The sequence below is a fragment of the Periplaneta americana genome, chromosome 13 (assembly GCF_040183065.1).
Source record: "Periplaneta americana isolate PAMFEO1 chromosome 13, P.americana_PAMFEO1_priV1, whole genome shotgun sequence".
Lineage (NCBI taxonomy): Eukaryota > Metazoa > Arthropoda > Insecta > Blattodea > Blattidae > Periplaneta > Periplaneta americana.
The window spans coordinates 90,281,334-90,296,699 of NC_091129.1; the positions used below are offsets into that span (position 1 = coordinate 90,281,334).

The 15,366-nt window shown below is 34.3% G+C and overlaps 1 protein-coding gene and 1 long non-coding RNA gene across 10 annotated transcripts in view; one reads left to right on the forward strand and one right to left on the reverse strand.

Moving 5' to 3' along the window:
• The window catches only part of LOC138712112 (uncharacterized), a 104,623-nt gene that overhangs the window by 84,888 nt on the left and 4,369 nt on the right, over positions 1 to 15,366 (forward strand). The window contains exons 2-3 of the long non-coding RNA XR_011335633.1: positions 2,569 to 2,742; positions 4,180 to 4,567. This is a non-coding gene — a long non-coding RNA (uncharacterized lncRNA). The remainder of the gene's footprint in view (positions 1 to 2,568; positions 2,743 to 4,179; positions 4,568 to 15,366) is intronic.
• The window catches only part of LOC138712107 (filaggrin), an 858,710-nt gene that overhangs the window by 62,170 nt on the left and 781,174 nt on the right, over positions 1 to 15,366 (reverse strand). For all 9 annotated transcript variants that reach the window (XM_069843515.1, XM_069843516.1, XM_069843514.1 and 6 more), the window contains 5 exons: positions 13,710 to 13,921; positions 12,332 to 12,714; positions 8,474 to 8,718; positions 4,164 to 4,537; positions 2,558 to 2,822 (listed from right to left, as the gene is read on the reverse strand). In XM_069843515.1, the coding sequence (XP_069699616.1) occupies positions 2,558 to 2,822; positions 4,164 to 4,537; positions 8,474 to 8,718; positions 12,332 to 12,714; positions 13,710 to 13,921 (1,479 nt within the window). The remainder of the gene's footprint in view (positions 1 to 2,557; positions 2,823 to 4,163; positions 4,538 to 8,473; positions 8,719 to 12,331; positions 12,715 to 13,709; positions 13,922 to 15,366) is intronic.

A 15,366-nucleotide genomic window follows, 5' to 3' on the forward strand; every position in this document is an offset into this window, starting at 1 on the left:
CCGTACCGGTACTTTGTATTTTAAACAAATTTTTTACACTCCTTGATATGTCAGAGTGATTTAAAATTATTTAATTGGGATTTCTGAACGTACTAAGTATCTAAAATTATGGCAAAAATATTCGTTTTTTAGCTTAGGTTGCTTTTCAACGTTCTAAGAGATATCTAACAATGAAACTGGCGATTTGTTTTGGAATTGTAATATTTGCAAGTGAGATGTTTTAAAACATAGTCATGCAGGTGTGTACTTGCAACTGTAACAATGCAAGAATGAAGAATGCCACGTTATTCTCACAAATATGTTTCCACATTAAAAGTTACTTGGTGGCATTTTGTAACAATACATAGTTATCACGCAGTTTGACCTTACATTTCTTAGCCTGTATTTAACTTATATAACGTGTCTTGAGAATTAAATATTTCAGTGTGATTTATAGACCCTAAGCTTAGTTTATTAATAAAATTAGTGTGTTTTATAGTTTCTTAGCACACTAGTAGGTAGCAGTTATTGGTGATTGTGTCAATTTTACATATAAAAAAATGTTCTTATACAGCATTCCACCGCTTTTAGGCTCCTCCTGGCGGGAAATTATGCATTACTACTGAGTAGAAGATTGGATGGACTTCAAATTAAACAGCAGATATAATAATCACTTGGTAGGGTGATTAGAAGTAATTTTTCCCTAGAAATTAACTCTTTTTTTAAGAGTGGATTTAGTTGTACATTCAGAGTACATTCAGTTGAGTACGAGTTCAAATTCTGTGACTGTATGGCAGCATTTACAATGCAAATTTAAACGTAAATGTAAGTTAAATGAAAACTATGACCCCTAACATTAAATGATATCATTCACAATACAGTTACGTAAACTTAATTGTAACGATGTAAAATTGTAAACTTTATAACTCGAAGCTTTTGGGCGAATAATTCAATCGTCTTTCTCTTGTTTCTAACAAAGGGCGTAAACAACTACTGGAGCACTTAAGCACGAAAGACCTAATATATACTAGAAATCAACCCAAGAGACCGTAGTGGGTGACCAGCTTTATGGTGCTGCTGGGTTTGATTTCCTGAATTTTCTCAAAACAACACGTGTTTCCCGAGCTATTGATGCCACCTTATTGGCTTGAATCTGGACAATCCAGCAGAATGTGAGGTACCTGGTAATGACTCAGTATTCGCCCCACATTTCCTACAAGTCAGTAGGTTCTCTGTGAGGTTCAATATGTAGGCCTATGCAGGGTGCGAATTAACGGCGGGGATGGGGGGATTTCCCCCCTGTTGGAAAGTTATCCCCCTCTCATAAATTCATATTAACATCCCTGCCAGGGATAACTTCTATTCCCCTTACAAAAATAATTGTTTTAATACGAGTATACTTTATAAAGTACCGTATAAAGTAAGCAGAGAAAATAATATTGATGTTTATCATCACTGGCAAGCTGACAACAATCAATAACTTAGGAATTACAAATCTTATCTTAAGCCTGCTCATGGATATAATTATTATTATGATCAAGATGCAAGACAAACAACTCAGTGCGACCAAATAGTATTCTATATCTAGGATTCTATCCCCTCCACTCATTAGAAATCTTAATTCGCACCCTGGGCCTATGTATACATATTTATTTAGATTGTAGTGTCTGATCAGAAGTCCTGTTGCCCATCTTAAACTTCTCCTTTCTAGAGCTAGGAATTTTTTTGTTAATTTAATTCTTGTTTCCTTAATAAGGAGTTTAGCGTATCTCTAGCAGTGTAGATCTTCAGGCTGGAAGTAAACCCTTCATTATTGTCCTTCAGAGACTTTGAATGTACACTTAAGGATACCGACACAAGGTACCCTGATATCATTGCACTAGATGGTAGAATTTAGTCATCACAAGATGGTGCAGACTTTTCTTATTCTGAATGCATGAATTTTCTTTATTATGTTTCTCTTTACGTCGAGTATGAAGTTTGTATTGAAAATTAGCCTTAGAGAATTTGAAATCGTACTCAAGGATCAACTAATTCATTCTAACTTCTGTCCTCGAGTGATGCATTATTGCCTACTAAAGAGTCCATCAGTGGCAGAAAAAAATGTTTGTTACAGACGTAATTATAAATGAAGAGTATTTATTCGGTAATATGCTATTCCTTATTCCAAATTTATTATATAGTTTACAAAAATGGTAACTATAATACACAACGTGTCCTCTTTTCCCCACAAAATCTGGTCACCAAGCAATAGATCACTGCGGATGATGACATCCTTAACATAAAAGCTGTTTCTTGATTTGTGCGATTCGGTGTTACTTAATAGGTTATTTATGAATAGGAAGGAGCATGTGAGGAAGATAAGTACAATGCTACTCAGGTAGTATTTTGAAAAGGCTAAATAAATGTGGATGTATTGTCTTTAAGGATGAACCTGGATCTTGCGAGTAGAAAGTACTCTACTAAAATCAACTATTTCGTGCTGAGAAGTGTAAAATATAATACAAGATAAGAGACAGTAGATATATTACTTCGTTATTTCAAAGTATTACTTATCTCAACTCCTGTGACGTCTCACCTTGCTTGTAGGAGTGTCACTGGAAGCTAGCAACTTGGGTGATCCCCTCGACCGGTGCTTGCTGCGACTGGGAGAGCCACCTGGACTCCTGGAATAGCGGTGTGGACTGAGGCGGCTGCTCCGTGACGCATCTTCACAATCCAGCCCACTTGTTGGCGCTTGCTGTGTTAGTGGGGACTTAGCTGGTATGGATGAGCGCCGTCTTGCCAAAGTGACAGCTGGACTGAGACCTTTCTCTTCCCCACTCCCACTTCGACGCCGCAGTCTGTGTATATGGAGACAAAGATGAGAGGTTTCAACATACAGGCTCTGATATATGAGTCGTGAATAAATGAAATATGAATCTTCAGTCCTTGTGAAAACAAATTTGATCAAGTTTATAACATATTCAGACATCTATTCAGATAATATAAGACACAAGGATGATCTTTTCTTTATGCTATCTAATAAGAGTTTATGTAGGAATAGCTTCAAACAGACTATCTTCGAACATTTAATAATTTATTTAAATTTCTAAAATAAGTGCATTTTTTATGTAGCCTAAGTCTAAGCATTCCTTAAGTGTCATGTGTATTGAATTCTGTCAACATAATTTAATAAACTGCGGACTATTATATGTAAGCTTATACAGAATGTAAACGATATAAACTGCCAAAATTATCTAGACGGTAGGCCTACATATCATCTACTCAAGAAAATGTGTAGTGAAATTTAAGTATTTCTTATAATTTTATTTTTAATTTGTAAAATACCATGTTTTTAAGATTGATATTAGTCTAATACCAAGAAGGGCATTGGAAATGAAAGTCAAAGATGTAAGAACATTAGGAAGACTCCGAACGAGATGGTTAGATCAAGTACACATACAAATCAAGATTTCAGGTATCACTCCCTGTAAAGTTGATTTGAATAATTTCGAGGGAAAAATTGTTCCGGAACAATTTTTCCCTCGAAATTATTTAAGTACACATAGATTTAAATAAGAGAGAGGCCATAATTCAAGAGGAGGAATTGTGGCAAGACAGGATATTATGGAGGAGGATATGTTCTCAGACGATCCACAACTGAGTAGAAACATCTACTGATGATGATGATGATGATGATGATGATGAATAGTCTAGTATTTGTTTACATTTCGAATGAACGTGATGAATGCCATTGCCAATGATCTTGCGCCTAACACATACCAATATACAAGAGTAACAAATGACTGCTTCAGCATACATATCGGGAAAATTAAATAATGGCTGCCTATTCTCATTTTCAAATAAGTTACACTCACAAAACATATTTTTTCCTAGGAATACCTTGACAGTTACACAAAAGTATTATTTTACTTTCTTCTTCATTTAATGCTCTACCACCAGAATTCTTTTGGCAGTTTATATTGTTTACATCCTGTATATATCGGTATAAATATATGTAATGTGCTCTCTGTTTTCAATACAGTAGGCCTACCTAAAATTAATTTTATAATTTAGGCTAACTGTAATTTTTGACAGCCCTTTGGCATGCAGAATATGAAAGATTAGTCCTTTGGAAAAACCTGTGTACAATAATGATTTTGATGGTGATGCTGTATCATCTCTTCAGACAGTCTACAGACCTTTGCTGCGTTGCAGTGGGACTGCGACCGCCTCCAGGGGCACCTTTCCTGCGAGGGGACTCCCTGACACGCCTGTGTCGTCGAGGTGACTGCTGCTGCTGCGTAGGGGTGATGCTGCCAGCCTCTGATGCACGTCTGCCACCACCACCGCAGCTGGAATCATCGGATGTGCCACCTCCTCCACTCCCAGCTCCTGCAGCTGTTGTAGTCCCGTTGCCCAGCAGGGTGCCATCTTCTGGCGTGTGTGCTGGGGTGGTGGTCCGCTGCAGTGTACCCCAGTCTTCGGCTCTAAATCCCTCGTGCATAGCAGGACTCCTTACCATCCCTGGCGTAATCACCTCTTTGTCTGCTTTGTGTCCCTTTTTGGCACTTGGCTGTTAACAAGAAAATTCAAACAATAAATAGTAAGTTTTAATAGTACTGTAGAAGTCGGAATGTGATCATCATCATCATCATCATCATCATCATCATCATCATCATCATCATCATCATCATCATCATCTTCTTCTTCTTCTTCTTCTTCTTTTTGTTCTTGTTCTTGTTCTTCTTCTTGTTCTTCTTCTTCTTCTTCTTCTTCTTCCAGACAATTGTTAAACTATGTGGCTTGTTACTGTTTTGATCCATCTCTTTTCTGATCAACTAACTGATCATCTGTTTCTCAGATGTAAGCATAAATTTTGATAGTCTCTCACGGTCCATTTTGTTAACACTGTTTATCAAATTATTTCTTTGTGTTTATTTGTAGTGTGACATATGTATCACGTTTAGTTTTTTTAATTGCATAATTTCTTTCGTAGTTTCATTTGGCATATCCTACAGTAGGCCTCATTAAATCTAATTTACACTGTTGTTAGGCGTGTTTTATCCTTTTCCCTAATATTGTCCAAGCTTTACATTCATAACAGAGAACTGGCCTAGCAATGTTTGTAAAAGCTTTATTTTTTTAACATAATACAGTAGGCCTATATTTAATTTTCTAATCAGTACTTATCATTCTCATATATTAATTTATCAAAAATTCTTTTCTCCTCTTAAACTGTTATATCATGCTCGTTACAATTATAAATTATATAAAGCACAAAAATATATATGGTAAATAAGTGTCTGGTAATTACTTCTTCACATCGTTCGAAGCCATCTGTAGCTCAGTTGGCTGAGGCGCTGCTGATCTAGAGTTGCGGTAGGGCGTGGGTTCGATTCCCGCTTGAGCTGATTACCTGGTTGGGTTCTTTCCGAGGTTTTCCCCAACAGTAAGGCAAATGTCAGGTAAGCTATGGCGAATCCTCGGCCTCAGCTCGCCAAATATCATCTCGCTATCACCAATCCCATCAACGCTAAATGACCTAGTAGTTGATACAGCGTCATTAAATAACTAACTAAAAAAAAAACATTGTTCAAAGAATAAGTAGATGGTAAAGCTAACTGATAGTATGACCAATGTAAAAGGAGACATCTTGGTCAAATCTACTAGTTACGAGTCAAAAGACTCCAAAATGTGATTGTTAAAGGGTAGGCCTGAATTTTCTGTTAAACCACTGAACCAGATCTTTGTTTCATCTGCTGTAACTTAACCTAAGGCACTATACTGGTACATATTATATTAATGATAAAAAAAGTTTGAAGATATATATGTGACAATGATAGCGTTTCGTGTAAGAGGAGTCTCCTTGCCCCTTTTGCTGCTACTATACTAGGGGAAGAAGAAATAGGCGGGTATGGCGAACCTCTCATTCACTACCCCGACTCCTATACCCTCAGAACTTGCTTGGTATATGGTCCTGTCCCAGAAAACTTACGCCTTCATTCACATGTTTTACACTACCGGTATAGGAAAACTTAAAAGAACAAATAAAATAATAACGTGATTTCTAGTAATTACAAATGCCTGATTTACTGAATATTATTGTCAACTATCCGAACACAGGTCTGAAACTCATTAGTGACAACAATAAGGCATCACTCATAAGGTAACTGAGACAGGAGATAATGGTTACCGAGGTCAGTTCTCTTTCCCCCTCCATTGTATACATCGCTGAATAGTAACATATTACGCTAAGCAGACTTTAGATGATATTATAATTTATAATATTTCGCAAGTTAGTTATTTCACAAATGTAATAATTATTATATTGTGATATAAACCTAATACGAAAAAACAAATATTTAATATTACACACAAGTATTTTGTTTTTATGTGTTTTCAGAATATTGTATTGAAATAGTAAATACTAAATAATGTTTATACAGTTATAAACCTTTGAACCTTGTGAATCATGAGAAAATTAAAAATTGAAGTGCAAAAAATAAGTATAATTTTACTGTGTGTAGAAAATGTACACGTTACTATAACATGAACGAGTTTCATACTAAGTATTTCTTTATGTTTAAAAGCACACTTACGAATGGCTTAGCTTAACAAAACAAATAACACAATAAGTATGACTCAGAATTTTCCTCATCGAACTCTTAGAGCCTTCGAAATTGACAGCTTCCATCACTTTTTCCCGCGTGGGGTACATACACATACCTTGGTCATAAAATTCTTGAATTTTACGCCTAATGAGATCCTTCTGAAATTCGTCTATATAAGTAAGAGGCTTCTAATGTTCTACAGTTTTTTTCAGAGATGATAAAGATGGTTCCTCAGCATTGTTTTCTGCTGTTCTTCTCCCTTCTGCACAAATTCTGTGAACCGATCATAGAGAAACACCACGCGCTTTGGCAGTGGCTGTCTGCGTTGATGACAGGACACTTTAATGTCCTCACAATCTTTAAGTTATTTCAAGAAATAATAAACTAGATAAATAACGCCTTTTGTATGACTTTTGATATCAGGGCTCGACTGAGACGTGATAGCAGTTACTTGGATGATTAATATTTAAAAATACTGTTTATTATGAGTTAATAATAGGGGGCGGATGTTGGTGACCTAAAAATCTACTTATAATGATCATTAAAATGCCCTTAAACTAATGGACAAATGACATAAAATTAAAAGAAAATGACATTTAAATATTATTCACCATACTCGCACCACAACTTCTTAAAAATTAGTCACCTTGTTTCAATGACTGCCCTATAGATCTCTGAGAGAAGAGGCAACTTCCTGGAATTTGGCTACGATAAAGGAAAAGAGACCTTCATTCTCCGTCTCCTCCTCCTTCTGCACTTCACTTTTGTTTCCAAGTCTTCCAGATGAGGGAGTGTGAAAGACAAAACAAATTGTGGTGCATTCTTGCAATCTTTGTGTTAAAAATACTGGCTACTGTTACAGTAAACATCCCTTCCGAACCATGTTGGGGACACAACGTCCTGAACGTTTTCTTCCTTCCAAACATAAATTCTAAAGACATCCTCATACCGACAAAAGAACAGTAGTGGTCAAAGCCTTCACTTAAACTAAACTGTTGTCAAGCATTTTATATTACTTCCGTTGTGTGAAGTGAAGCCTTTAGTGAAATGAAGGATGGACTTTAGAGTCTATTCCAAACTATAAAACTCAAACTTTACCGTTATTTACTTATTCAGTCGGTAATAATTACTGCTAACCTATTTGCTTAGAAAAAGATTTAACAGACCTATCGGTAAATAAGAAAGTAAAATGTGTTCCAAATGATCTAAAAGTTCTTCAAAGTATTAAAAATGACCAAAAAATGCCGAAAAAAAAAATAAAAATTACCTATTAGTTCAAAAACGCAAAAAAATGCAATATAAGAAATTATTTTTTATGTTGATATTAACACAGAAAGAATTTCTATATTAATAGGCATCATTCTAATGTGAAAAATAAGAAGACGACTTTTCATCAAAATCCGCCCCCTAGTGATTAATATTTAAAAATACTGTTTATTATATATACATATTTGCGAACAAGCTATAACACAGTAGTATCACAGACGAACACATGTCAACAACTAGCATTCGAATGCAGCGACAGGAAGGTCTCTTTGTTCAGGTCATAAACTGCTAGAGAAAGTGTGGAGTGAGTCGTTTCTGCACAAGACCAAAAACCCGCCTATTTCTCTTGCCTTTACTTTAGTGGTAGTAGTGATAATGATGGGGATAGGATTACCAGGCGTCCAGTATTTCAAGGCACAGCCCCTCATTTTCAATTAGATGGAGATGATGATGACGACGACGATGATAATGATAATGATGATAATGATAATGATGATGATGATGGTGATGATGATGATGATGATGATGATGATGATGAGCAGGAGAGGGAATATAAGTGTAAGCAGGAGTAGGATTCACATTAAAATTTATAAATAACCAGAGCAATAATGTACTGAAATATGCTGATCAACCTGAACAGCTCCTGGTAGAGCTGCAACAGCAGATGATGGCGTTCGTCTGTGGTGTTGTACTGGACTTCGGCTTCTGGATTTGCCTCTTCTACCAGTGGTGGTTCGCTCTTTATCTTTGCTTTCAGTTCCTGGTGGTGTAGTTTTCTTTTCACTTCGTCTTTTCAGATCTTCCTTGCTCGAACGGTCACTTTTCCCAGAAGATCTTCTACTCCAACTCTCAGTCTCCTTTTGGTGTGGTGTGCCTCCTAAGCAGAGAACGTCATTATAAATTATCTTTGGACAAAAATTTAATACCGCACATGGTTATTATCCCAGATGCAAAAAAAACTGTATTTAATTTATTTCGAACGTCTTGCTTTTTCTTAGGCATAATAAAGGGAATCATTAAGTAAGTATGTCTTGATCTTGATAATGACAAGGATCTCAGAAAGAATTTAAGTACAATGACGAGTTGAGGATTGATACAAGTGATTTTTTGTATATACAAATATTTTCTTGTAAGCACAGAGCAGTGCAACAAAACTATGTAATTAAAGTAGGAGAGGAAATCTTAGAAATAGTCAGAAAATTTAAATAGGCCTACTTAGAGTTAATAATGGATAGTAGTCTTACCTGGCGGGATCATGTAAACCATATCAAGAAGAACTCATCTCAGTTATAGATATTATGCTTAGGCTAGGGGTATTAAGAAAAAACAACTAAGAATATATTATTTAGTCAATTCCTATTTTAGTTATTTGATACTGATTTGAGAGACAATTGATGAAAAGTTAATTGAGAATTGGAAATATTACAAAAGAGGACAATCAGAATCTAAAACAATAATTATATTCTAATACCGGTAATAAAATTCCATGTGTAAAATATGAGTAAACACGGTATTTTTTGAAACTTTTTTCCTGTTTGGTGTAAAATATTAATTTTTTGTATGTAGAGAGCTCATGCCTGTGGAAACTCAACCAAAAATCAATATTTTGAAAAAAAAAAATTATTTTGGGGCCCAGATTTAAAAAAAAAATATACCCAATGCAGGATTTTCCTAAAATCGATATATCTAAACCATTTTTAAAGATAGATTCATCCCGTTTTTTGCAATGTACTTGCAAAAGCATGCTCTACAAACTGTCTGTAACAGAATTTTGATATTAGTCTCTACGTTTGTAAAATAAACAATTAAAATGTAATAACACTTTTCTGAATTCCTTTCTTGCAAACAAACGGACGTAGTTTTAAAATGAAATCAATTAACAACATTCTGTTACAGAGAAAAGTTTCCTAATAGTCTAAAGAATGTGTGTTCTAAATTTCATTCATGCATCTTTAATATTTCAGGAATTATATCCATTTTTGTCTGGCAATGTAGCAAAAAAATGAAGTTACTGTAAACCGATAAAAGTGGGCGAGTGATTTAAAAATCCATAGTGCAGGAAGTTTAAAAATGGCGTCTCAACATCCGATAAGGGCACAAATACCCACGAAATGTTATGCAATGCATTCCACACATATCAAAGAGTATTTAAAAAAAAAAAAAATTTGAAAATTCAATTTACTGGAAACAACAATAAAAGGGGTCGAGTGATTTAAAAATCCATAACGCAGGAAGTTAAAAAATGGCGTCTCAACATCTGATAAGGGCACAAATACCCACAAAATATTATGCTATGCATTCCACACATATCACAGAGCATTTTAAAGAATTTTTTTTTTTGAAAATTTACTCATTTTTCACCAAAAAAATACCATCCTCTCTCCTTAACAGTTTTTATACTGGTATGTTATATAAAATTGTCAATAAACTCACTCACTTAAGTCTCAAATTCTAACTTAACATCAAAACTCATAATTATTATTTTACTAGACAAAAAATTCTGAGCTGTATCAAGACCACTTAGAATACGTCACCCAGTTTTGGGAATGAAATTACAGATATGTTGATTTGAATACGCTGTTTCTTTTTTTTTTTTTCTTTTTTTTTTTTTGCAAATGGAGAGTATGGTTATATGATAAGAGAAGAACATGCAATTTTCTTTTCATATGAAACGATATTTCAAAATTAATCTCAGCCCACAACAGATTTTTCACTGTAGTTCACTCAAAGAATATTGTACGCTTCTATTATCATTTTAATATTTCAGAATTCGCAATTAAAAACCACATAACTGATGGCACAGGTTTGTACCTGCTCTCAATGCTCTCAATCTGGCGATACTGATATAACCTCTGCAGTTGCGAACGTTGTTAAATAAAACATAATATTTAACATTTCTATGTCTCGGGCTCCCCAAAGGCCTTTTTCCCTCGGGTCTTTCAATTAAGACTCTATATGCATTTCTGGATTCATCCATATGTGCTACATGTCCTGCCCATCTCAAACGTCTGGATTTAATGTTCCTAATTATGTTAAGTGAAGAATACAATATGTGCAATTCTGCTTTGTGTAACTTTCTCCATTCTACTGCAACTTCATTCCTTTTAGCCCCAAATATTTTCCTAAGCTTCTTATCCAAGTTTCACAACTATACAGAAAAACTGGTAATAAAACTGCTTTATGAATTCGAACTTTCATCTTTTCTGAGACCAGAATGGATGACAGAAGTTTCTCAACCGAATAATAACAGGCATTTTCCATACTTATTCTGCGTTTAATTTCCTATCGAGTGTCATTTATATTTGTTACTGTTGCTCCAAGGTATTTGAATTTTTCCACCTTTTTAAAGGATAAATTTCAAATTTTTATATGTCCATTTTGTACTATATTCTGGTCACGAGACATAATCATATACTTTGTTTTTTCAGGATTTACTTCCAAACCTATCTCCTTACTTTTTCCCTAATAGTTTGTGGATTTTCTCCTAACATATTCCAGTCGTCTGCATAAACAAGTAACTAATGTAACCCGTTCAATTCCAAACCCTCTCTGTTTTTCTGGACTTTCGTAATGACATATTCTAGAGCAAAGTTAAAAAGTAAAGGTTACAGTGCATCTCCTTGCTTTAGTCTGCAGTGAATTGCAAAAGCATCAGACAGAAACTGCTCTATACGGACTCTGCTGTATATTTCACTGAGACACATTTTAGTTACAGTATAGTCAAACTAGTTTCTTGGGAATACAAAATTCAATAAAAATTTAATATAAAACTTCTCTCTTAACCGTTTCATATGCCTTTTTAAAATCTATGAATAACTGACGTATTGTGTCCTTATACTCTCATTACATAAACTCTAAATATTATAACTAGTACTTTGTAATACAAATAAAAACTATTCCAAAATTGTATAAAGTCAAGAACGAAGTTAGACAGTTTTCAGTCCACATTTATGTGTAAAAGTACAAACAAACAAAACAAAGAGAGAAAGAAAGACAGAGACAGGCAAAGAAGCAAACAAACAAACAAACAAATAAATAAAAGAATAAATAAACAGTAAATAAATAAATAAACAAACAAACAAATAAATAAATAAATAAATAAATAAATAAATAAATAAATAAATAAATAAATAAATAAATAAATAAATAAATAAATAAATAAATAAATAAATAAATAAATAAATAAATAAATAAATAAATAAATAAATAAATAAAATATATAAATAAACGAAAAAAGAACAAACAAATAAATAAATAAATATGTGTGTATGTTACAGGTTACCACCACATTACAAACTTATTTATGCACTTCTCTGGTTATAGCAATATCTCATTAAGCACCATTCATGCAATAAGTAACTTGCTTTCCGAAAATACACATGTTGCCTGGCTTTCCTTATTGTGAACTGATATCCAGTACACATTTTGAGAAATAACTGTAAGAAAATATCGAATTATTGACAATTAGTGTGAAGAGAAAGGTAACCAACCTGCAGGAGAAGGAGATTCCGCCCCTTCTCTTTCCATCATGGGCGAGAAATCAAGTTTAAAGCCTTTCTTGCGACGCCGCTTCTCTTCTTCTGTCCATTCCCTCCTCTCCCCAGGTCCTACTCTGCTACCAGCAGAAACATAGCCCTCTTCTTCATCAGGCGGGGACTCGTAGTAACCTGAACTGGAGTAATGTGCACTTCGTTCCTCGTCTTCAGATCCAGATTCTGCAGGTGCTGCTACTGCTGGTGTTGGCGTTGGTGTCGGTGTCGACACTTGTGCTGTTGTTGGTGTAGTGGCTTTTGAGGGTTTCTGTACTGAAGAATGTGGCGGAGATGTCGGCTCTTTCGTTTCTGCTTCATCACCGCTTCCATCTACGCTATAGCTGTGGTTGTAAACAAAATAGGCTAAGTATTAAGTATTATACAGAATGAGCAAAGTATGAAACATTGCTGGTAACTTCTTAATTAAAAATTTTTATTAAAAATGTTAAATAAAAAAAGTTATTGGGCATATATCACTTAACACTATGCATGTAATTTAGAAATTTATTTCGTCAGGTACTACACAAAATGTGACAAAAATCACATTTTACTTAAATGGGGGTCTATATTTATTTTCCCATTTTTTAAATCTGATCACACTTTTGTATATGGAAACTTAATTTTATTTTTGCTTTGTTTCCAATGGCCACATTTGGGTTCATTTAACCTATTTTGTTTCTTGCTTCCCAGTAGAAAGCGCACAGATTTTTGGTTTGTTTTTCTTTTTACTTGGTTATTTAATAACACTGCATCAACTACTCAGTTATTTAGCATTGATCAAATTGGTGATAGTGAGATAGTGTTTGGCAATATGAGGCCAAGAGAAAAAATCAGAACAGAATAAATTTCTCCATATTTATACATTCTACTCATCTGACTAACAGTTTATATTTACAAATTAAATTAATCTATTTAAGTACTGGTATGTATTAATAGTTATATGTATTATTAATTTTTGTGCAATTTAATAATAATAATAATAATAATAATAATAATAATAATAATAATAATAATAATATATAATGATTAACAGTTGTAAAAACTCAGGAAATTAAAAAAAAAAAGTACATTTTGGCACAAAAAAAGTCATAATAATAATAAAATAACAAACAAGAAAGGAAAGCCTGTTTATTAATAGGTCTCATCTTGGCAAAAAAAATTGTGTAACTCTTGACTTGTTCCACATCTTAAAGCTTCATTGCTAATGTAAGATCTATGGAATACAATAAATGAAATGAAACGAAACACCTATCAATACATTCAAATAGGTAAATTGCACAGAAGAAATGGAAAGGAAACTATTGGTACTGTGTAATGAAAGCATTTAAGTACCCACCTGCCAGAACTGCTACTGCTCTCTCCACTGGGTGAAGTGATTCCCTCCTTGTGTTCTGGGGTCACTCTGAGCTGCTGTTGTGGTTGTGATTCTGTTGCTGTCATATCGACACTCACACGTGGCGTGGTACTAGTTTGGTTGTCCTCACTCTCTAATTGTGGAGTTGTGGGTAGGTCACTTTCTTCTGGAATGGGCGGTGGTGAACAGGAAACCTGCATCATTAAGTTCTCTGTGTTATAATTTTGCAGCTGGATGAGCAACTGAAAAACGTTAGTTATCTGGATTTCAATGTTACACTTATGAAACAGTAGAAATTTGTTGAATTAGTACGAATAATAACAGAATCAGTAAGAACAATCCTAATTATGATATTGATTGCAGTGATTTTTTTTCTTGGTTATTTAACGATGCTGTATCAACTACGAGGTTATTTAGCGTCGATGGAATTGATGATAGCGATATGATATTTGGCGAGATGAGGCCGAGGATTTGCCATAGATTACCTGACATTTGCCTTACGGTTGGGGAAAACCTCGAAAAAAATCCAACCAGGTAATCAGCCCAAGTGGGTATTGAACCCACGCCTGAGCACAACTCTGGAACGGCAGGCAAGCGTCTTAACTGACTGAGCTACGCTGGTGGCTCTTGATGGCAGTGATAAATAGCTGCCTAGTGAAAGGTTACTATGAATTAAAAAGAATAATAGTTACAGTACATGAAAAAAATTAGGGCACCTAATAACACAAAAAAAAAAAAGAGATTCAATTGGTATGAACAATTATTAAGAATGGAGACACATTGGATTTAACTTCCACTCTGTAGTAATAGATCAACAGGAAGACGCAATGTGGGTAGGGTTGCCAACTCTGGTAAATAAAATTATCGGCCATTTTAAACGCAAGTTTGGATGAATGTATAATATACAGGTACTAAATACAGAATCTGGTATATGATATGAGAGAAAAAAATTGAGAAACAATCTTGTTTTAGTGTTCCAAAATGCACTTTTTTATTTTGTGTTTGGAGCTTGATATCACAGCCTTAAAAACTTATTTTTATTCTGCTATAAAGTGATAAAATTATACACAGCAAAATTTAAGATTTTCCCCGGTACAAAGTTCAGCTTTTACTATTTCCACACTTAAATAATTCCTCCATTATTCCATAAGATAGATCTATTCATGGTACTGAATACACTCTCCACAAAAGAATTGCTTGCAGGAATAGCAAACACGTGTTGAACTACCTTCTTATTTGTAGAGATTTCTCTGAGACATCCCAATCCTGAAAATATTTACACTATTTTATAAAACTTGTGAAATGTGCATTTATAACAAAGGAAGAATCCACGACATTTAACAAGCACAGTTCATCATAAAGTATATCTGCATCTAGTTGCAGTCTTAGTTTTTGTCTAATACTTAAAATTTCTTCCACTTTTGGTGTACAACCATAAAGTATTTAGGCTGAAGAATACTTGAAAATTCCCATATTATCTTTAACTGCTCTCAATTAAAGGTTAAAATGTGCATACGGTATATGATAAAAGCTGTTATCACAAGTTCTCAAACTCATTAATAAAATTACCGAGCACAAGTAGGGCTGGTAAGGGGTTGTTATCGATCACTGGTCTTATGCTGAGATATACCAAAATTTC